The sequence below is a fragment of the Hylobates moloch genome, unplaced genomic scaffold (assembly GCF_009828535.3).
Source record: "Hylobates moloch isolate HMO894 unplaced genomic scaffold, HMol_V3 SCAFFOLD_12, whole genome shotgun sequence".
NCBI classification, from domain to species: Eukaryota; Metazoa; Chordata; class Mammalia; order Primates; family Hylobatidae; genus Hylobates; species Hylobates moloch.
The window spans coordinates 98,514,959-98,538,197 of record NW_026652287.1 but is presented as its reverse complement, the minus strand read 5'-3'; the positions used below and the strand labels follow the sequence as shown (position 1 = coordinate 98,538,197).

The 23,239-nt window shown below is 43.9% G+C and overlaps 2 protein-coding genes and 1 non-coding gene across 5 annotated transcripts; 1 reads left to right on the top strand and 2 right to left on the bottom strand.

The window, feature by feature from the left end:
• Positions 1–932: 932 nt before the first annotated feature.
• SLC25A3 (solute carrier family 25 member 3) lies at positions 933–14,373 on the bottom strand. 3 transcript variants are annotated; one of them, XM_032170964.2, is made up of 8 exons: positions 14,286–14,373; positions 13,843–14,003; positions 12,117–12,238; positions 9,686–9,865; positions 9,005–9,186; positions 7,527–7,699; positions 6,366–6,476; positions 933–6,279 (listed from the first exon to the last, which is right to left on the bottom strand). In XM_032170964.2, the coding sequence occupies exons 2-8, from the start codon at positions 13,997–13,999 to the stop codon at positions 6,119–6,121; spliced, it is 1,086 nt and encodes a 361-aa protein (XP_032026855.1). In that variant the 5' UTR covers positions 14,000–14,003; positions 14,286–14,373; the 3' UTR covers positions 933–6,118. The 3 variants fall into 3 exon arrangements, with proteins under 3 accessions (XP_032026855.1, XP_032026852.1, XP_032026854.1); XM_032170961.2 differs by having other exon boundaries at positions 14,235–14,363; XM_032170963.2 differs by having other exon boundaries at positions 13,843–13,999; positions 14,235–14,323.
• LOC116479794 (small nucleolar RNA SNORA53) lies at positions 7,771–8,016 on the bottom strand. The gene has a single exon (XR_004251100.1). It is a non-coding gene; the product is annotated as a small nucleolar RNA SNORA53 (small nucleolar RNA).
• Positions 14,374–16,770: 2,397 nt separating the features above from the next.
• Positions 16,771–17,253, top strand: LOC116479133 (peptidyl-prolyl cis-trans isomerase A-like). Its single transcript, XM_032762229.2, has one exon. It carries the CDS (start codon positions 16,771–16,773, stop codon positions 17,251–17,253), a length of 483 nt encoding a protein of 160 aa, XP_032618120.1.
• Positions 17,254–23,239: the final 5,986 nt, after the last annotated feature.

Sequence of the window (23,239 nt, the reverse complement as noted above, 5' to 3'; positions counted from 1 at the left end):
CGATTCTCCTGCCCCGGCCTTCTGAGTAGCTGGGATTACAGATGCCCGCCACCACGCCTAAACTAATTCTTGTATTTTTAGTAGAGACAGGGTTTCACTGTGTTGGCCAGGCTGGTCTCAAACTACTGACCTCGTGATCCACCTGCCAGGGCCTCCCAAAGTGCTGGGATTACAAGTGTGAGCCACCGTGCCTGACCATAATCTTTCTTAAATGCATGTATAGCTCATATTTATTTGATGCTTAATATTAGAATTGTTATTAATTTGGTTATATTTTCGTGACCAGAAATATGTTGTAGGAACTTAACTCATTTATATCAACTAGACTATGGTAAAAATAGTTTCATTATTTGTGATTTCACTTAACGTAACAGTTTCCAATAACCTATTAACATCAAGTACAATGACATTTTGCCGTCAAACTTATCCATGAGTAAAAGTTGGGCATACCGTATTTTCAGACGTTAATGCTTCCTTGAGATTTAGCAGTTTTAACCTTGGCTAATATAGCCCTCTAGTGTTAAGATCATGGGCCTTGGAATAATTATATGGCCTGTTACATGAATTATTTTCCATCTTCAAACTTTGCAATACACTGTATTCTGCAAAGCAAGCTGGCTGATTTGAACATCAAATTATTATTCACAGTATTAGGTAGGAATTATATCTTGTGTAAGAGACACATCCCCAAGGCTCTTTCATTCAGTATAGCGATACTTATTAAGTGACTATTGCATACTGCACTTCAGTGTCTATAAAAACACACATGAAAACTTTGGAATAGCTTTCTAGGAAACTTGTCAGATCACACCTTAATAACCAGGAGATTCATAAACCTTGTCAGTGGTGAGGTTAACATCTCATGCACTTCTTTGAACACCTCTGAGAATGTGAAGTCAGGGCTGGCCTGTAAAAAGACAAATGATTCAACAGATAGTTTGAACTTTTATTTATGTTTAATTTTTTAATTTTTACAAGATGCCGATAGTAGCTGGCTTATTAATGTACATTATTCTTTGATATTTCAGGAAGGCACAGTGTTCAACTGTGAACTACAGAGTCCTGTAAATTTAAAATAACTTTGTTTCTCAACCATGTGATATCCAAGATTTTTCACAATTACTTTGAGATTTTTCCTCATCAGTAATGCAAAGAAAATTGCAATATGATTATACAACTTTTTTTTATTTTTCGAGACAGGTTATCACTCTGTCACCCAGGCTGGAGTGCAGGGGTGTGATTGTAGCTCATTGCAGCCTCAAACTCCTGGGCTCAGATGATCCTCCTTCAGCTTCCTAAGTAGCTGAGATTACAGGCACGTGCCACCATGCCTGGCTAATTTATTTTTTGTAGAGAGAGGGGTCTCACTTTGTTGCCCAGGCTGGTCTCCAACTCCTGGGCTCAAGTGATACCCCACCTGGGCCTCCCAAAGTGCTGGGATTACAGGTATGAACCACTGTGCCCAGCCTGATATACAATTTCTTCCTGAGACAGAGTCTGGCTCTGTCGCCCAGGCTGGAGTGCAGTGGCAAATCTTGGCTCACTGCAACCTCTGCCTCCCAGGTTCAAGCGATTCTCCTGCCTCAGCCTCCCGAGTAGCTGGAATTACAGGCATGCACCACCATCCCTGACCAATTTTTGTTATTTTTAGTAGAGACCTGGAGTTTCATCATGTTGGCCAGGCTGGTCTCGAACTCCTGACCTCAAGCAATCTGCCCACCTCAGCCTCCCAAAGTGCTGGGATTTCAGGAGCGAGCTTTTGCACCTGGCCTGATATACAATTTCTGATGATAAAGCAGCAAAGTATAACTCCTAATTTACCAGTGACTGCTATGCACTTCATTAACATTATGGACATTTCTATCCCAAAAATCATATAGAAATGTTACTTTTTTTTGAGACAGGGTTTCACTCTGTCGCCCAGGCTGGAGTGCAATGGCGTAAACATGGCTCACTGTAGCCTCAACCTCTCGGGCTCAAGCAATCCTCCTGCCTCAGCCTCCCAAATAGTTGAGACTACAGGCATGTGTCACCACACCCCTTAATTTTTGTATTTTTTTTTTCTCACTGTGTTGTCCAGGCTGGTCTCAAACTCCTGGGCTCAAGGCATCCTCCTACCTTGGTCTCCTAAACTGTTAGAATTACAGGCATGAGCCACTGTGCCCAGCCAGAAATGTTAAACTCAGGCCGGGCGCAGTGGCTCACGCTTGTAATCCCAGCACTTTGGGAGGCCGAGGCGGGCGGATCACGAGGTCAGGAGATCGAGACCATGGTGAAACCCCGTCTCTACTAAAAATACAAAAAAAATTAGCCAGGCGTGGTGGCGGGCGCCTGTAGTCCCAGCTACTCGGAGAGGCTGAGGCAGGAGAATGGCGTGAACCCGGGAGGCGGAGCTTGCAGTGAGCCGAGACTGCGCCACTGCACTCCAGCCTGGGCGACAGAGCGAGACTCTGTCTCAAAAAAAAAAAAAAAAAGAAATGTTAAACTCACTTTATGGTTTCAGAACAAGGATCAAATAAAATAAAAACATAAAAAATAAAATATGGTTGGCCAAGTGTGGTGCCTCAGCCCTCTAATCCCAGCCCTTTGGAAGGCCAAGGCAGAAGGCTCACTTGAGCTCAGGAGTTCAAGACTAGCCTTGGCAACATAGCAAGACCTCATCTCTGCTAAAAATAAAAAAATTAGCCAGACATGGTGGTCCACACTTGCAGTCCCAGTTATTCGAGGCTGAGGTGGGAGGATCACTTGGGCTTGGGAGATCGAGGCTGCAGTGAGCTATCATCGTGCCACTGCACTCCAGTCTGGTGACAGAGCGAGACCTTCTCAAAAATAAAATATGGTCCAAACGGGCCAGACAAGGCGGCTACCTGTAATCCTGGCTGCTTTAGGAAGCTGGGGCAGGAAAGTTGCTTGAGACCAGGAATCCGAGACCAGCCTGAGCAACAGCAGGACCCGTCTATGAAAAAACAGGAGCAAGTAGTGGCACATCCCAATTGTGTCAGCTAACTGGGAGGCTGAGGCAGGAGGATCGCTTGAGCCCAGGAGTTCAAGGCTGTACTCCAGCCTGGGTGACAAAGCAAGAACCCTGTTCTCTAGGGGGAAAAAAAAAAAAAAAAAAGTCAAAACATTTCATAAAACTTTCACACAATGGAGGTTTAGTTAAGCTGTTACTCTTCTGTTCAATTTTGTTGCACCTATCAGAAGGCATAATTTCATAAAATCAGGATTCCTTGGCGTTTTAACCACTCTCCAAATATTTGATCCTACTGGAAGTTACTATGCAATGCTATCTTGTCCCTGAATCAACATAATTCAACTATCAGTTTCATATATATATATATATATATATATATATATATATATACACTTTTTTTTTTTTGAGACAGAGTTTCGCTGTTGTTGCACAGGCTGGAGTGCAATGGCGCAATCTCGGCTCACCACAACCTGCGCCTCCCAGGTTCAAGCGATTCTCCTGCCTCAGCCTCCTGAGTAGCTGAGATTACAGGCATGCGCCACCACTGCAGCTAATTTTGTATTTTTAGTAGAGACAGGATTTCTCCATGTTGGTCAGGCTGGTCTTGAACTCCCAACCTCAGGTGATCCACCCGCCTCGGCCTCCCAAAATGCTGGGATTACAGGCATTAGCCACTGTGCCTGGCAGTTTCATGTATTCTTACTCCACTGGGTTCTGCTTTATAGTATTGACAGTAGACATTTCATTAAATGAAATGTAAAAAGAACACCAATACATATATATTAAAATTTTCTTACTAGAATCTTTTAGCATAATTTAAAAACCTGAAATGAGAATTCACATCACTTTAAGTGGGCCTCTTACTTGGGTTTTGAGGATGAAGTGGCTTTCTCTCTCAGAAATAGCTTTGAACTATAACTCTAGTAACTACAGATGGCAGGCTCCATAGCTTGAACACAGCACATTTTATATCAATGCCCACAAATAAAACCTATTATAACTCTTAGGAAATAAAACTTGAATCCTGATTGGCAGAACTGCCTCGGTGAGGGCTGGCTGAACTGCATACCCAAAATGTTTTAGATCTACGGTCCACTTTCATGTTGGCTGCACTAACGCGTTTCTACTTGCTCTTCTTACATGTTGACTGACATTCCTCTCAGGAAGAGGTGGAGACTATGTTCCTTTTTCCTGAATCTGGAACTTGGTCTCTGAGACATCACTGTTGTAACCAAGAGTATGGTAAAAGTGATGTTATGTGACATTGAAAGATAAGTCCTAAAAAGCCAACTCTGCCAAGCTCTATTGGAGCCCCAAAATACCACCTAAGTCCAGCTGCCCTGAAGCCACCATGCTAGAGACTTTGGGGAAAGACTATACCACTAATAGAGAAAAGCACAAAGAGCATCCTTTCGGCTCCGAAGTGAAAAGCTTCATGAGACTCAGAACCAGAAGAGTCTGATACTCCCGAGTTCTTCCCCCATAGAAAAGCTTATCATACGCCATTAATCTTTGGATGCTTTGCTAACATAGCAAGAAATAAATATACAGCTGATACCGCTAAGCACCACAGCCACCACTGGGTTGGGTTCAGAAGACACCCTACTTTACCTTTTTAAAGTTTGGTCCAAATTTGTACCTACAACTCTTCCTTTTTCCCTGCAGCACAGGTGAAATGTTGGAACCTTTAACAAGTTCAGGCAATGATGATATAAAAAAGTTAACATGCAACTAGCTGCACTGGCTTCTAAATTGAGTTCACTGACCTTACCATGAGTTTGTAGTAACATTTCTCTCCAATCTCTGAAAAAGTTTTTCTCTCCAGGCCATCTGTACGCTTTATGCAGGGACTGTTAACCAACCCACGTATTACACGTAAGGACTCTAGGTAAAATCTAGGGTTTGAAAAACAGCATGTTATATATTATACCAGGTTTTTGGGTTTTTTTTCCAGTGGTGGGCTGTCATTACAAAAGATTGAACTTTTATATACTTCCTAATCAAACTTAAGGGGAATCTAAACACAAAAACTAATTCACTTTCTAGGAGCTCTTTAAAAATGGGCTTAAACCTACAATCCAATCTCCTATCTGAGTATGATGGAATGCTTTTTCCCCAGTGGCATTCATGTAGTTCAGCTATCAAGCAGTACCACCTTTCTTAAAATACCACACTGAAAATAGTTTAATTTTCTGTAATTTAAAAAGTCAGAGCCAGGCGCGGTGGCTCACGCCTATCATCCCAGCACTTTGGGAGGCTGAGGCGGGCCGATCACCTGAGGTTGGAAGTTTGAGACAGCCTGACCAACACAGGGAAACCCCAGCCTCTACTAAAAATACAAAATTAGCTGGACGTGGTGGCGCATGCCTGAAATCCCAGCTACTCGGGAGGCTGAGGCAGAACAATCGCTTGAACCTGGGAGGCAGAGGTTGCAGTGAGGCGAGATCGTGACACTGCACTCCAGTCTGGGCAACAAGAGTGAAACTCCGTCTCAAACAAACCAAAAAAAAAAGTCAGATCTGTGTAAAGACAATTAGTGTACCTGAAAATTGTTTTCAGCTTTCAATCACTTCGGTCCTTTACTATCATTCTAAGAATCAGCCTAATTTGGGTTGCCTTGTCTTACAAATAAGGAATAGCAAACTCACCAACATAAAAAAAGTGTAGTACATGCTGCAAAAATGTAAGTATACACTGACATTTACTTGCCAAAATAACCACAAATGACTACACATATTTAACTATAATTAAATCAAGTTTTTAGAAATTTAAAGTCTGCTTCCCTAGAAATACAGGAACTCTGTGTGATAAAACTTGAGACATGACAATTTCTGAATAGCAACTGGAATATTCAACCAACAATGGTCAGTTTTGTATTTTTTCCTTAACTTATACTTCATTCTTTCCAACTATTTTAAAGCTAAATCTTTTTTTAAAAAGTTTTTAAAATAAGTCACAGGCAAATCATGAAGAGTTGGGTTTATTTCAACAGTAAATTTGAAACTCTTGCCTTAAGCAAGAGTACTACAGTAATTATATCAGGAATAGACAATTTCCTACACTGTCAAATATATAAAAGTTCCTTTTGCACTTTCTTCAACACTGATCAACAAGCAGATTCAGTCCACATTTGCTTTGATCTAACTACTGAGTTAACCCAAGCTTCTTCTTCAGAGACTCTGGCATCTCGGGTGGAGGAGGGCGAGGGAGCCTGAAGTAGACCTTCACCGAGTCATAGATAAACCACTGTAGTGCAGTCAGGGTACCAATCATGATGATACGGGCAAACAGTCCCTTCCACACACCTGGTTCAAACAGGAAACGCAAATGAAAAAAATGCAACATATCCAAAACTGTTGTTCTTTCTTTCAAGAAAAAAACATCATCCTACCTTTAAATCCAAGTCTCTTGAGGACCTGAGAAGCACTGCTACCTTTTTCTTTATTCAACACAGATACCACAGAATCAGCAGGGTGAGAAACAATTGCACAAAAGACTCCAGCTGAAAAAAGATAAAGGATCCCATACAGTGCCAGTTAAAAACAAAACTTCACAGAGCCAATAATCATTTTCATGACTTTAAAATAATATTTTTCTAGTTCTAAAATAAAAATCGGACTCAGGGTGACACACGTAGTTATCAAACTGTCTATCCTATGCAAAACGGAACAATCTTTTAAGTTTTTCAGATTTTATTCAACACTTTCTGTATAAAATTCTTAATAAACAACAACAAAAAAATGGTGCAACAGTAAGATCAACACATTCCCAAGCCTAATAATGACATCCCATAAAACAACCCTTTTAGGAACTAGTTAGCAAGTATTTATGAATCCTAAAAAGCATATAGAATGTTATGGGAAGATAAAACTGCTTTATAGGCCGGGCACATCACTTGAGGTCAGGAGTTTGAGACCAGCCCGGTCAACATGGTGAAACCCCATCTCTACTAAAAATACAAAAATCAGGCCAGGCGCGGTGGCTCACACCTGTAATCCCAGCACTTTGGGAGGCCGAGGCGGGCGGATCACCTGGGGCCAGGAGTTTGAGACCAGCCTGGCCAACATGATGAAACCCCGTCTCTACTAAAAACACTAAAAATTAGCAGGGCGTAGTGGCAGACGCCTGTAATCCCAGCTACTCAGGAGGCTGAGAGAGGAGAATCGCTTGAACCCGGGAGGCAGAGGCTGCAGTGAGCCAAGATTGCACCATTGCACTCCAGCCTGGACAACAAGGGTAAAACTCCGTCTCAAAAAAAACAAAAAACAAAAACAAAAATCAGCCGGGCGTGGCGGTGCATGCCTGTCCCAGCTACTTGGGAAGCTGAGGCAGAAGAATCACTTGAACCCAGGAGGAGGAGGTTGCAGTGAGCTATTATCACGCCATTGCACTCCAGCCTGGGCAACAGAGGGAGACTATGCCTCAGGGAAACCAAAAAAACAAAAACACTGCTTTATAACCTTCGGAATATTTTTCCCTCTCAAAAAACACCAATAATGGAAATGATTATTTGTTCATAATTTCAGACAAATGTGTTCTAAGTAATTCATACCTATGTAACCTGCTACAAATGTTACAACCAGCTGCTCTGGCTTTGAACATTCACTGCGGGGCTTAGGAACCACAAACTTGTACAGTGCTTCAACAGTACGTTCAAAGCAGGCAAACTTCATCATGGTGTATGGTATCTGTCTCATCCAGAGAGGAGCAACCCCCTTGTAGAATCTAGGAAATCAAGAGGCTTGTTTTACACAGTTGCATATACTCATCTATCAGAGACTGCCATTATTAACAGAAATGTCCGCACACGAGTCGAGTCCTGATAGTAACAAATGGCAGCATAAATGCATGTCATTTCTATCAGAACGTTAGACTAACATGCAGGTATATTTCTCTTACATGCCAATGACTCAAGCACCTTTGACTATACAACCAAAAAAGTTGCTGGATGTTTCTTTGACTGGAACCACAAGAAATAAGAAGTTTACAAGTGGAACTCAGTTCAAGATTCATCCACAAAGGTGGATCTAAGGAAGCATGTTGTGGTCATGGAAATTCTTAGCTGTGAATAGATCACAAGGATACTCACAAGCCCCCCCCCTAAAAGTTAATAGTAAATGTTCAGGCCAAATATCAACTCATTTGCAGACTGACAAATGGTCCTTACTCTAGGGAAAAAAAAAAAAACCTCAGTCCAGGGCTCAAATCATGTATTAACTTATCTTTACCTCTCAAGTTTATGTTCTACATACAGGTAAATAGACATTAAATATTATAATAGTCTTTTTAAAAAGTCTGGTAGGCTTGGCCGGGCGCGGTGGCTCATGCCTGATACACTCACCTGGTGAAAACGACTCCCTCTCAAAAAAAAAAAAAAAAAAAAAAAAATCTGGTAGGCTTAAACTAAAAGAATGTACACCTTAATCCCAGCACTTTGGGAGGCCGAGGCGGGTGGATCACCTGAGGTCAGGAGCTCGAGACCAGCCTGACCAATGTGAAGTCTCTACTAAAAATACAAAATTAGCCAGGCGTGGTGGTGCATGCCTGTAATCCCAGCTATTCAGCAGGCTGAGGCAGGAGAATCACTTGAACCTGGGAGGCGGAGGTTGCGGTGAGCCGAGATAGTGCCATTGCACTCCAGCCTGGACAACAAGAGCAAAACTCCATCTCAAAAAAAAGCCAGGCGTGGTGGTTCACACCTGTAATCTCGGCACTTTGGGAGGTCAAGGTGGACGGATCATGAGGTCAGGAGATGGAGGCCACGGTGAAACCCCGTCTCTACTAAAAAATACAAAAAATTAGCCGGGCGCGGTGGCGGGCGCCTGTAGTCCCAGCTACTTGGGAGGCTGAGGCAGGAGAATGGCGTGAACCTGGGAGGCGGAGCTTGCGGTGAGCCGAGATCGCGCCACTGCACTCTAGCCTGGGTGACAGAGCAAGACTCTGTCTCAAAAAAAAAACCAACAAAAAAAAAAAACGAAGTTCACTTAAAATAAGTACTTTCATAGTATAAATTTTTAAGTGTTTACTTACGCTTTTAGGCCTTCTTCCTTATACATTTTGGGAGCTGCATCCCTCAAAGTGTTGGCATAACCTGGCTGGGTTTGAATTCGAACCTTAGCAGCTTCCATAGGAGCCAGGGCAATGTCAGCAAAGAATTCAGCACTGGCAGAGGCAGCCAAATATAGTGATGTGCGCCAGAGATAAGTATTCTCCTAAAATCCAAAACACAAGGAAGGGACGTGAATTGCTGTTGTGTTGGTTTTCAATTGAAGTGACAGTTCTAGAAAACAACTAAGCTTCAGACATTTTATAAAGTAACACACGATATGGAATATACATGTGGTCTCTCATAACCTCATTAACAAAACACATAACTATGTGAACAATGTGAATGTTCAAAAAATATCTAGATGCCATGTACAGTTAGCCCTGGAACTACGCAAAGGAGTCCCAGAGCCCTTCTCTAAAAAACTCAAAATCCAACTTACTTAGAAAACCAGATAGTATATTAAAAGGAGAATTGTAATTTAATGAAATACATTTTATTTCTTAACCTGTCTCTGCTGACACAGGCTTACGATTTAAAACAAGTTGCTCACTTTGTAGGACCATTTTCTTCAGTGCTAAAATAAGGCAGGACAGACAAAAATCTAAGAACACTCAGAAAGTCTTAAACACTCGGAACGCTCAGTTTTAAAGTTAATTACATACCTCTCCAAGCATGTTGCTATACAAGACTTTAAAGACTTCATAAAAGCCAAACTTGCAGAGTCCCTGCATGGAGTAGCCAAGGAAAGTCGGAGCCCATCCTTTAGCCAAACCACGAACACCATCCTCTTTAAGTGTAACTGAGAATCCGTTAAATATGCCCTTGTACTTTTGGGGGTCCACCTTTATTTAAAACAAGAAAAAAAAAAATTAAATGCACCAAACAGCTAATATAAAAATTTAATCTCATGATTATTTTTGTTTGGGTTCCATAATAAATTTCAGCAACTACACAAAAGGTAACTACAGTAGTTCCTGCCAGGCACGGTGGCTCACATCTGTAATCCCAGCACTTTGGGAAGCCGAGGCAGGTGGATTACCTGGGCTCAGGAGTTCAAGACCAGCCTGGGCAACACAGTGAAACCCCGTCTCTACTAAAATACAAAAATTTAGCCGGGTATGGCGGCGTGCACCTGTAATCCCAGCTACTCGAGAGGGTGAGACAGGACAATCACTTGAGCCTGGGAGGCGGAGGTTGCAGTGAGCCACGATGGCACCATTACACTCCAGCCTGGGCGGCAGAGCAAGACTCCATTTCAAAAAAAAAACAAAAAACAAAAAACAGTAGCACAGTAGCTCTCCCTTATCCAAGGGTTCATTTTCTGTGGCTTCAGTTATCCAAGGTCAACTGACATCTGAAAATATTAAGATATTTTGAGTGAGGAACTACATTCATATAACTTTTATTAGTTTATGCTTATAACTGTTTATTATTGTTCATTTGATTACTTTTATAAATAGAAACTTTAGTACATTAAGGTCTAGCTTTCTGTGTCAAACTTAAGTCTTGGAGTGATAGTTAAGAGGGTAAAATTTCAACAAAAATACGTAACAAAACTGATTCTTAAGAGATTTCTTACCACCCGACTCCTACTACTTTTTTTGTTTTTTGAGTCTTGCTCTGTAGCCCAGGATGGAGTGCCATGGTGTGAGCTCGGCTCACTGAAACCTCCACCTCCCAGGTTCAAGCGATTCTCCTGCCTCAGCCTCCCGAGTAGCTGCGACTACAGGCGCACCACCATGCCCAGCTAATTTTTGTATTTTTAGTAGAGATGGGGTTTCACCATGCTGGCTAGATTGAGTTCTGATCTCGAACTCCTGACCTCAAGTGACCCACCCGCTTCGGCTACCCAAAATGCTGGCATTCCAGGTGTGGGCAACCATGCCTGGCCCACCTCCTACTTTTTAAAAGCTACTGTCTAGATAATAGATATAACTGTATTCCTAACATACGCTAGTTCTTTAAGTAGCTTATAACATAAAGTTTTGTGAACACTAAACAAACTAAAGACAAGTTAAAAAAAAAAAGCACATAAACTAAATTCACTTCAAGAGACATGCATAACATGTTTTAGCAAAGGTACATTTCATATCCATTACATTAGCTAATGGGGGGTAAAAAAGCTTATCTCACTATTTCTGCCAGTACTAGAAGGGATGGTATACATCACCTTCCTCTCCCTCCTAATATTTCAAATTCATTTCTCTTTTAGGTAAGTAGACTTCTAATCCTGTTTGGAACAAATAAATTTTTGATGTCTTGTTTTTGTTTCAATAATCTAAATTAAAAGATATTCAAATTATTTTAAAATGTTATGTAAATACACAAGAGGCTAATCTGACAAAATTTTCATACTAAGATATTAAGAGCACTTTAGGCCGGGCGTGGTGGCTCATGCCTGTAATCCCAGCACTTTGGGAGGCCAAGGCAGGCAGATCACAATGTCAGGAAATCAAGACCGTCCTGGCTAACACAGTGAAACCCTGTCTCTACTAAAAATACAAAAAATTAGCCAGGTGTGGTGGCAGGTGCCTATAGTCCCAGCTACTTGGGAGGCTGAGGCAGGAGAATGGCGTGAACCCAGGAGGCAGAGCTTGCAGTGGGCCGAGATTGCACCACTGCACTCCAGCCTGGGTGACAGAGCGAGACTCTGTCTCAAAGGGAAAAAAAAAGCACTTTAAATAAATCTACATGTACTCTTTGCCTTGGTCTTATTAGTAGATAAAGGACATCGTTACTTCACATAACACACAGACTTGTTTACCCACTCCAACACATAGCTGCTTGTAAAATGACTATTTGGGGCACTAGCAAGCTTGAAGAACTCTGGCCAGAAGTGAAGAACAGCAGCAAAGAGCCATTTACAGCCAGAGTCTAAGAGTGAATAATTTACTCAAACAATAGAGGCATTTATTGGATTTAAAACACTAGTCAAAATAAAGCCCACAATTTAAAGAAATTCTAGTTTGGTTTCCTACTGAAGTTTCTAGCAGTTGTGATATCTTCAAATTCTCATTTGTGAAGTGCTTTAAGATTTTATTTAGAGTTAAGTCACATGAAAGATACTTTCAATGCTGTCATCTCAATACAAACCTGCATACGGCATTTCACTAAATCCAGGGGAACCACAGCAGTGTGTGTCAGACCACAACTTAAGACCCCACCAAAGCCACACAGTGCATAATACTTCGCGGAGCCAAATTCACAACTGTACTCTGTAGTAAGAGAAGACACACCATGCATTTTAATATAAAACTCATGTTACTGGTCATAAACTTACCTCCTGGACAGTTAGGTTTCCACACAGCTTGTTAGTAGATGACTACATCTTATAACTTAACAGTCAGTCATGCTTCAATATGCTCTAGTCCAGCATGCAAAACAAACCTGCATTCTGCATTTAACCAGATCTAGAGGAACCAATGCTGTATGTGTTGTGCCACAGCTAATAATTCCTCCAAGTCCACAAAGGATAAAGAATCTGCCAGATCCATAGTCACAGCTATACTGCTCTGTTTGATTGGAAAAAAAAGAATCAAGTAAGTATTTCTTCAGAGATGACTAAGGCCACTGGAATGAAAGAAAATGTTTCCCTGTGAAATACTATTATCACAGCTGAATAGCTTTGGCCACAATTAAGTGGCTTAAAAAAAAAAATTCACTGCCAAAATTCAGATCATTTAAAAATTATGAGGGTTCTGTATCTGATAATATTAATAGCTCGTATTCTGCCGTATTAATTTTTTTAAAAGTTTTTTCATTAACGGCTTTTACAATTAAAGTCAAACTTCAAATTATTAACCACTGGTAAGAGCACACTTCAGAGCACAAATGAAACTCAGAAAGATCACTCGACATGTAAAAGGCTTGCAAACAACTTCAAAGTTTATCCTAGCCACTAACCAATACTATCCCCACTTAAGAACTCCTATAACATAAAAACTGATACGCATCAATTCCTGCAGTCAAATACATTTAATACACAAATAATGTTAGCTTTAACTTTTAAACTGAACGACTGATAGTGTAAGTAAGGACTCTTTATCCATACTAAAGACATAACAGAAGCACGTGAATGATTTAAAGAAAGAAATCTTTCGATTTTACAGGCACAAGGTAGATAACATTCTTAGGACTCCTACAATTCAGTTTTCAGGTTTCTCTGTATGTACATACTTCACTAGGATTTAAAACACACACAACTAAGTTAAAGCTGGGCCCAACCACCAAGAAGAATCCCAAGAGATAATCACACCAAAGGGATGCCCACTCAATTATCTCCTTTCTATTGCCTATGTAGGGCTGCAAGCTGCCTCCTCCAGTCGCATGAAAACAGGACATCTAGTTATCTCATATACAATTAAGTGCAAAAATGACTGATCTGGCGTCGACGAATCTAAAACTTAGGAAAGGACTATTTTTAAGAAAACTAAGGGCAAATCAAAGGACAGGTAATATAGTTAGTAGAACTGTGGGTGGTCAGTAGTTTCGGAAGGAGACTTTACCCAATACTTAGTTGGCTGCCCAAGCGAGCTCACGGCAGAGAAAGAGCTAGTCACGGCCTCTCTTCCCTCGGGGACATGGAGGTCACGAAGGGACACAGGGCCTCAGCCCTTCCACGCCCTTGAGGGAAGGCCAAGGATCTGACACCCGCCTACGGTGGAAAAGGCCGATATCCCAGGGCAAGCAACTGGGCGCCGTCCTACGGTGCAGCGGGCTGGACTCGTCCTTCCCTGTCCTCCAAGCCGGGTCCAGGCCTCAAAGGCTGGGCGGACCACGAGTAGACCACACGACTGTATTGGGCAGGGTCTGATCTCACCTTCCACGGCTGCGGCTGCCAGGTTGCGAGGGCGGCGGGGCTGGCCCGTGGGCCCTGGGGGGCTGCTGCGGAGGTCCCCGAGGCCATCGTGCACCAGCTGCAGATGTGGCGTGTTGAAGGGGTTCGCCCGCGCCAAGTGCGCCACGGACGAGAACATCTTTCTAGGGGAAGACGGAGCGACGGTTAGAGGACAGGCAAGGCGCCGGTTAACGTTACCGGTGCCCTGGAACCCCAACTGGGGCCTTCTCCTTCCCGCCTCCACGCCCTTGAAGAGGTCACGGCGGCCTTCGAAAGAGGCTACCAACTGGGCCCACTGCCAAAGCAGCGGCCCCACAAGGGCTCTGGGCTCTGCTCCCCGCACCCGCCGCAGGGGAAGGCCCGGCCACACTCACTCCCTAAGATGGCGCTCACACAACCACTCTCTTGGAAAGGTTGCGACTCACAGAGGCCGAACGTCCTCCGGGCCCTAAAATGTGTGCCCTTCGCGCGTCGTCGGCGTGACGCGCACAGCGCGTCCCTGCAAGTACGCGTCGCCCATTGGTGGAGAGGAGCGCCGAGCCCGTAGCGTCATCGCGTTCTCCTAGCAACCTTATTCCCGCCCCTGCTCGCCCCAGCTCTTCCGCCCGGCTTGTACGAAGGAGGATTCGTTCTGCGCAGGCGCGCGTTCTGGGTCTCTATTTTTTTTGAGAGGGGTCGGGCTCGGGCTCTTATCTTGCTCGCTTTGTCCCTTCACCTTCAGGTGTCTCTCCTTGACCACGGGCTTCAGTTCGCTTCACTTAAGTGAATCACAGTATCTAGTAGTCACTTAAAAAACAAAACAAAACACAAATGCTTGATAATATATTTAGGTGTTGGAGTTAGAACATCATTGCAGTACTTTGTGTCACAACTTCTGCCATTACAGTACTTTTTGAAATAAGTTCCATCCGTTGACATTAAACATAGGTATGTCTGTATTTTTCATCAGACTCCTGGAGAATATTTTAAAAAGGAACGTGCAGCAAGAAGTCTTACGACAGCTTGCCGCGTTATCACAATAATCTACAGAACGCGTTGAAACATTGAACGCCTGAGATGTTACAGCAATGAACTACTGAAAGTGACTGATAACAGATTGTGCGTGTGTGTGGTTAATACATTTAGGAAGCTTTCATTAGATTCAGCTCAACAGGGAGGGGCGCAGTTTAGTTGGGGAGAGTTTAATAGGGATTCAACCTGTTAGACTTCTGGCTCTTATATTTTCCCAGCTCTTGACAAAGTAACCTTGGGAATTTACTTCATCTCCGTGTATCTGTTCCTTAGATGTAAGATTGGGGTGGGACTGGCCTCATAGGTTCACACTGGTACAGTCACACAAGGCCTTGCACTTCATTTAATGCTCTGCTGTCATTTTGATTTTTTTTTTTTTTTTCTTTTGAGATGGAGTCTTGCTCTGGCGCCCAGGCTGGAGTGCAGTGGGGCGATCTCAGCTCACCGCAACCTCCGCCTCCCGGGTCCAAGCGATTCTCCTGTCTCAGCCTCCGGATTAGCTGGGACTACAGGCGTGCACAACCACGCCCGGCTAATTTTTCTATTTTTAGTACCGACAGGGTTTCGTCATATTGGCCAGTCTGGTCTCGAACTCCTGACCTCAGGTGATCCGCCCACCTCGGCCTCCCAATGTGCTGGGATTACAGGCCTGAGCCACCATGCCTGGCTTGAAATTCTTAATACATGTATGAACAAGGGGACATGCTTTTTTTTAGTTTGCACTGGACCCTGCAAATCAGGTGGCTGGTTCTGGACGGGAGTGATACTTAGCTTGCAAAGTCTATGAGAACTCAATGAGATAATGTCTAAAAGTCTACAGAAGATGTTACCTAAAAAAAGTTAGCATTGGCCGGGCCTGGTGGCTCACGCCTGTAATCCCGGCACTTTGGGAGGCCGAGGCGGGCAGATCACAAGGTCAGGAGATCGAGACCATCCTGGCTAACACGGTGAAACCCTGTCTGTACTAAAAATACAAAAAATTAGCCGGGCGACGTGGCGGGCGCCTGTAGTCCCAGCTACTGAGGAGTCTGAGGCAGGATAATGGCATGAACCGGGGAGGCAGAGCTTGCAGTGAGCCGAGATCACACCACTGCACTCCAGCCTGGGCGACAGAGCAAGACTCTGTCTCAAAAAAGAAATAAACAAAAAACAAAAGTTAGCATTGAGGCTGTGGCATCACGGCACTCTCTAAGCAACCCTATCCCAGACCCAGCCCTTCTGGCCCAACTAAAGTCCTACAGTCCCAGGAAGAATTCCCGAGTGGAGGGCACAGGAAGGGAAGTAGTGACAGATAAAGTTAAAAAAGTTCACTAGCACCTGATTGTCCAGGGCCTCACATACCAGACTGAGGAGTCTGATCTTATGTAGACAGAGGCAGTCACTGAAGGGTCTGGACTTTCTCTCTCTCTTTTTTGGTTAATTCAACGTTATGGTGCTTTTCTAATTTAAAAATCCTTTGTCATGAAAAAATCAAATATTATGTAAAAATATATGACTGTAGTGAATCTTCCTATTCCCTTCCCCCAGCACCAGGTAATACTGTGTCCCTTTGCTGCACATTTTTTCAGCTGGAACAGCTGGTACCCTTCACCATGGGGCTGCACGTGCTTGTGGCCCAGAACTCACAGAAGTTGATCTAGAAGATACAGTGGTAACTGAAGGAGCTGCAGGCCCAGGTCCTACCCCATGTAGGAGCTGGTGACCTTCAGAATGTAATGACCGTTGCTCCACTTCTGCCTTCCAAACTGCACAAATTTCTCTTATAGCTAACCCTAACCCAAAACTATGCAGGGAAAGGAATCTGGGAAACGTGGTTCTAGCCTAGCTAAATTGACATGGTAAAAAAGCACCACTGGGCTTTGCAGACACCGCTGCCGCCAGGAGCCCTGTACTATAGCCATGGTCAACCCCACCGTGTTCTTTGACACTGAGCCCTTGGGCCGCATCTCCTTTGAGCTGTTTGCAGACAAGTTTCCAAAGACAGCAGGAAACTTTCATGCTCTGAGCACTGGAGAGAAAGGATTTGGCTATAAGGGTTCCTGCTTTCACAGAATTGTTCCAGGGTTTATGTGTCAGGGTGGAGACTTCACATGCCATGATGGCACTGGTGGCAAGTCCATCTACAGGGAGAAATTTGATGACAAGAACTTCATCCTGAAGCATACAGGTCCTGGCATCTTGTCCATGGCAAACACTGGACCCAATGCAAACAGTTCCCAGTTTTTCATCTGCACTGCCAAGACTGAGAGGTTGGATGGAAAGCATGTGGTCTTCGGCGAGGTGAAAGAAGGCATGAATATTGTGGAGACCATGGAGTGCTTTGGGTCCAGGAATGGCAAGACCAGCAAGAAGATCACCATTGCTGACTGTGGACAACTCTAATAAGTTTGACTTGTGTTTTATGTTAACCACCAGACCATTCCTTCTGTAGCTCAGGAGAGCACCCTCCACCCCATTTGCTCGCAGTATCCTAGAATCTTTGTGCTCTCGCTGCAGTTCCCTTTGGGTTCTATGTTTTCCTTGTTCCCTTCCATGCCTAGCTAGATTGCAGAGTTAAGTTTATGATTATGAAATAAAAACTAATTAACAACAGCAACAAAAAAAGTACCAGAGTCTAACTGTTGTCAACATGGCATCAATGAACACCTCTTGTAATCATATTTAACTTCCAGACAAAAACTAAAGAGCGAAATCAGGTTTCTACCTAACATGAAGCAGCTGTCCCTTGGACAATTGTGAACAAGCTAATTCTACCCAAAAGAGGATACAAAATCCTTTTATCCGTCTTTAGGTGATGTTATTGCAGCAGGTATGGACTAAGACAAGGGGCTTGGCCTCCTTAACATTCAAGAGGCTCTCAGCCTCCAACCTGACACAAGTAGGGAAATTGCCTGAAGGACCGTAACTCTCCACTGTGGAGATTCAAATCAGACTTCTGTTCACTAGATCAGGAGTCTTTTCACTTATACATAACTAACTTATTAGGCTGCTCATTTATTTTATTTCTAAGGACGCCACGATCCATTAGACAATGCCAAAGATCTCTACAGGTCAAACCATTCTGATTATTGCTTCTGTTGTCCATTATAGTAACCATGCCTGACTGGTCTTTGGTGAGTAAAGATCACCCTCCATCCCAGAATCTCACTGAATTTAGGGAGCCCCAGTTTGATTATAGCAATTCCCATCATCATTCCTGGTTTACAACGAATGGCTACTACATAGAATGCTGGGGCTTTTCTTATAAATGTATTTCTCATGCCCTTGATAAGGGATTGTCCTCTGGACTCTTGAGAGAATTAGGAGGTGGATGAGCATATCTTAAAATAATAAATATATTCTAGCATTGTAATCACTCTAAACTTTTGGACACTATTAAAAAAACAATTATTCTGACACTTGTTAAAGACAGTTGGCAGATTTTATTCAGGACTATTATGATAGATATAGGAACAGCTGCAATAGGGTTTTGCAGTGGGCAAGAGAGATTGGGCTGCACTCCAAATGCAACAAAAATAAGTGAGAATTTATAGTCAAAGAGCAGGATGCAGGGAGAGTGCCAATGTATAAAAAATTACTAAAAGGGGCCGGGCGCGGTGGCTCACACCTGTAATCCCAGCACTTTGGGAGGCCAAGGCGGACGGATCACAAGGTCAGGAGATTGAGACCATCCTGGCTAACACGGTGAAACCCTGTCTCTACTAAAAATACAAAACATTAGCCTGGCATGGTGGCACGCACTTATAATCCCAGCTGAGGCAGGAGAATCGCTTGAACCCGGGAGGCGGAATTTGATGTGACCTGAGATCACGCCACTGCGCTCTAGCCTGGGCAACAGAGCGAGACTCGGTCTCAAAAAAAAAAATTACTAGAACGGTAGGATAATTTGTGCTAAAGAAATCTAATAAGATTCTTGCTTAAGGCAAGCCAGAGTGATCAGATATCACCTGGGGGAAAGTGGAAGCTGAAGAATTTGATCAAATATGGGGGGTGATCAGATATCAAGGATGGGGGATTCTTGCTATGACTGAGCTTTTAGTGGACATGCCCCAAGATAGGGCCTAATCAAAAAAGTTTCAGAGAAGCCTGACTAAAGTTAGATCAAGGAGAGTCTTTGTCAACACCTTCCTATTTGGTATACCAAGGAAGTCTGGCTTTTTAATATCATTTAGTATAGGCCACCACTGAACTTAAATTTCAGCCAGACCATTAGAGTCACTGCCAGCCATCTGAACTGAAACAATGAATTGAGACACTCTGTGTATTGTACCTGTATTAACAGATTTGGCTTGATTCACTATTATATTCCTTCTATTCTATTTTAGTTATTGCTGCCTATCAAATTACCCCAAAATTATATGAGGGCGATCTGGCTGTGATGTCTGTCACCCCACCGATGGCCAGGGTTGATTTGGCTGATCTGGCTGCCTAAGCTCATGTCCCCTTCTTCCCTCACTGCTCCATGTGCGTCCCTCCCAAAGCTGCGCGCTTGGTCAAAGAAGACGACCTTCCCCAATAGAGAAGGACCATTCTTCAGTCAAGGGTATATGAGTAGCTATGCTCCCCAGGTAGAACCTCCAAACAAGCTCTCAAATTACCCCAAAACTAATAGGCATACAACAACAACACTTAACAGCTCACATTTTTTGAGGGTCAGGAAAGTGAGTGTGGCTTCGTTGAGTGGTCCTAGCTCAGGATCACTCATCAGCTGGGACTGGGGTCTTTAAAGAATTGACTGCAGCTGGAGGATCTGCTTCCAAGCTTTCAAGACTTGGCTATTGGCAGAAAACTTCAGTTCCTGGACAAGTGGTCCTCACCATACAGCTGCTCATGACATTGCTTCCTCAGATTGGGTAAATCACGAAAGAAGGAGAGCAACCAAGGCAGAAGCTGCAGCGTCCTTTATAACCAAATCTCAGAAGTGACACACCATCACTTCTGCTGTATTCTATTGGTCACAGAAACCAATCCAGATATAGCATGGGAGAAGAGGTGGGGATCAGTGGGGCCATCCTCGAGGCTGACTACCACACACCCCACCCAACATTCTTAGTCTCCATCCCCACACATGTTGCCCAGGTTTCTATCAATAGAAATCTTGCACACTTTTTTGTTTTTGTTTTTATTTTTTTGAGACAAAGTCTCACTCTGTCGCCCAGGCTGGAGTGCAGTGGCGCGATCTTGGCTCACTGCAATCTCCGCCTCTCGGGTTCAAGTGATTCTTCTGCCTCAGCCTCCCTAGTAGCTGGAATTACAGATACATGCCACTATGCCCAGCTAATTATTGTATTTTTAGTAGAGACGGGGTTTCGCCACGTTGGCCAGGATAGTCTCGAATTCCTGATCTCAGGTGATCAGACTGCCTCGACCTCCCTAAGTGCTGGGATTACAGGCATGCGCCACCATGCCCGGCTAATTTTGTATTTTTAGTAGAGATGGGGTTTCTCCATGTTGGTCAGTCTGGTCTCGAACTCCCAACCTCAGGTGATCCACTTCCCTCGGCCTCCCAAAGTGGACAGTAGGTTTTAAGAAGAATCAGCAGATCCCGCCAGGCAACCACCTCAGGTGAGACCATTACAGATTTCACAGGGACGAGGAACCTAACCTCCTCAGACAGGAGGGGAAGGGCTTCTTTGACTGACAAGGAGGCTCAACAGAATTTAGGGGTTCTGGCTGGGCATGGTGGCTCACGTCTATAATCCCAGAACTTTGGGAAGCCGAGGTAGGTGGATCTCTTGAGTCCAGGAGTTAAAAACCAGCCTGGACAACATGGCAAAACCCCGTCTCTTAAAAAAAAAAAAAAAAAAAAAATAGCCAGGCATAGTGGCATGCCCCTGTAGTCCCAGCTACTCAAGAGGCTGAGGAGGGAGGATCACTTGAGCCTGGGAAGCAGAGGTTAGCAGTGAGCCAAGATCATGCCATTGTACTCCAGCCTAAGCAACAGATAGAGAGCTTGTCTCAAAAAAGAAAAAAAAAGAATATAAGGGTTCATGGTCCTAGTGGTATCATAATCTGCCCAGGTGTCACTATTCCAAAATTTTGGGTCTAACTTCTGCTCAAAACATTGCCCTAACTTTAAACACTATGAGATTGGGAATTCAATTTGCATTGTAATTCAGAATTAGATTTTGAGTTTGATTTTTAGAAAGTACAGTCTTGCAGACACAGCAAAGCAGTCGAGGCGGCCAGGCGCGGTGGCTCATGCCCGTAATCTCAGCACTTTGGGAGGCCGAGGTGGACGATCACGAGGTCAGGAGTTCAAGACCAGCCTGGCCAAGATGGTGAAACCCTGTCTTTACTAAAAATACAAAAGTTAGCTGGGCACGGTGGCACGCGGCTGTAGTCCCAGCTACTCAGGAGGCTGAGGCAGGAGAATCGCTTGAAGCCAGGAAGCTGGCAGAGGTTGCAGTGAGCCGAGATTGCACTACTGCACTCCAGCCTGGGCAACAGAGAGAGACTCCATCTCAAAAAACAAACACACAAAAAAAGCAGTCAAGGCTTTCTGATCCTTTATCTGATGTTGAACTGAGAAGTAAAAGCCCTAAGTTATCATTTTCTTTCCCCCAGTTATCCAACATAATTAGAAAAGCCAACCAACCCAAAGAATTAAAGTATTAGAAAGCCTTGACTGCTTTTTTTGTGTGTTTGTTTTTTGAGACGGAGTCTCGCACTGTCGCCCAGGCTGGAGTGCAGTGGCACGATCTCGGCTCACTGCAAGCTCCACCTCATGGGTTCACGCCATTCTCCTGCCTTGGCCTCCCAAGTAGCTGGGACTACAGGTGCCCGCCACCACGCCCGGCTAATTTTTTTTGTATTTTTAGTAGAGACGGGGTTTCACCATGTTAGCCAGGATGGTCTCGATCTCCTGACCGCGTGATCCACCCGCTTCAGCCTCCCAGAGTGCTGGGATTACAGGCGTGAGCCACCGCGCCCAGCCAGCCTTGCCTTCTTTAGGCACTTGATTACAGGTAATAATTTAGGGCATTGTTTTTGCTAATGCATGCCATAGACAAGAGTGTTGCCTTTATCACTGACTAAAGCTTGTATGATTACCTTCCTGTATTTGCAAGGCTGCACTTTCTAAAAGCCAAACTCACCATCTAACTGAGTTACAATGCAAAATGAATTTCCAATCTCATAGGGTCTCCTGTTAAAGTTAGGGCATTTTTTGGAGTGAAGGTAAAATCCCAAATTTTGGAAAAGGGACACACGGACAGATTATGATAACATCAGGATCATGAATCCCTAAATTCTGTTGAGAATTTTTTGCCAGTAAAAACAGCCCTTCTTTGTTTTATTTATGTTTTATTTTTTGAGACAGAGTCTTGCTCTCTCGCCCAGGCTAGAGTGCAGTGGCATGATCTCAGCTCAATGCAACCTCTGCCTCCCAGGTTCAAGCGATTCTCCTGCCTCAGCCTCTAGAGTAGCTGGAATTACAGGCGCACGCCAACACGCCCAGCTAATTTTTGTAGAGACGAAGTTTTGCCATGTTGGCCAGGCTGGTCTCAGACTCCTGGCCTTTAGTGATCCGCCCACCTTGGCCTCCCCAAGTGCTGGGGTTACAGGCATAAGTGACCACACCCAGCCAGCCCTTCCTTCTTTGACTGGGGAGGTTAGTCTCTTCTTTGTTAAACCTTTAATGGCCTCCCTTGAGGTAGTTGTCTTGCAAGGTGTTTAAATATAATCAGATCAGAGAACCAATCCAGATAACCAAGAACAAATTTAGGGAACCCTTTCTTAAAGCTTTGTTCTCCTGGAATTGTTTCCAATACCATTGTCTGTTTCAAGGTTTGACCAGAGAAGTATAAGCAGTATAAGTCATGTGGAATACGAGATTTTTTGTTTTTAGGGGTTAAGTCTCATGAAGTTGTGAGCATGGGAAAAGGTCTACGTAGGAGTCTAACATCTCTGTGTCTGGTATTGGTCTTGAAATTTCTGTAAATCAATACTGCTTACTATTAGGCAGAAAAGCTAGAGTGAACATGGGCAGGAACAAACTGGAGCCCACAAAGAGAATCTGGATCCCATGGGGATAAACTAGACTGAGCATCTGTCTCTTATCACTTACACCTCAATGAGGCAGGTGCCTGCAGGAGCCTGGTGCAGATGCTTATAGGAGCCATGCACTGCACCTGCATCTCACCCAGACTTGCAGAAACTGAAGAAGAGTCAGTAGGAACTGCAAGAGCTCTAGACTTAGCTACTCCCCCCACCAGGGTGAGCCAGCAGATGAGCAACAATGTGCGTGAGATGTGCCTAGTGTCCTAGACTGACCTTCAGACTGTAATGGCTGCTGCTTCATTTCTGCCTTTCCTATCTTCACAGATTTCCCTTGTGGCCAATCCTAACCAAGAACCATATTTGAGAG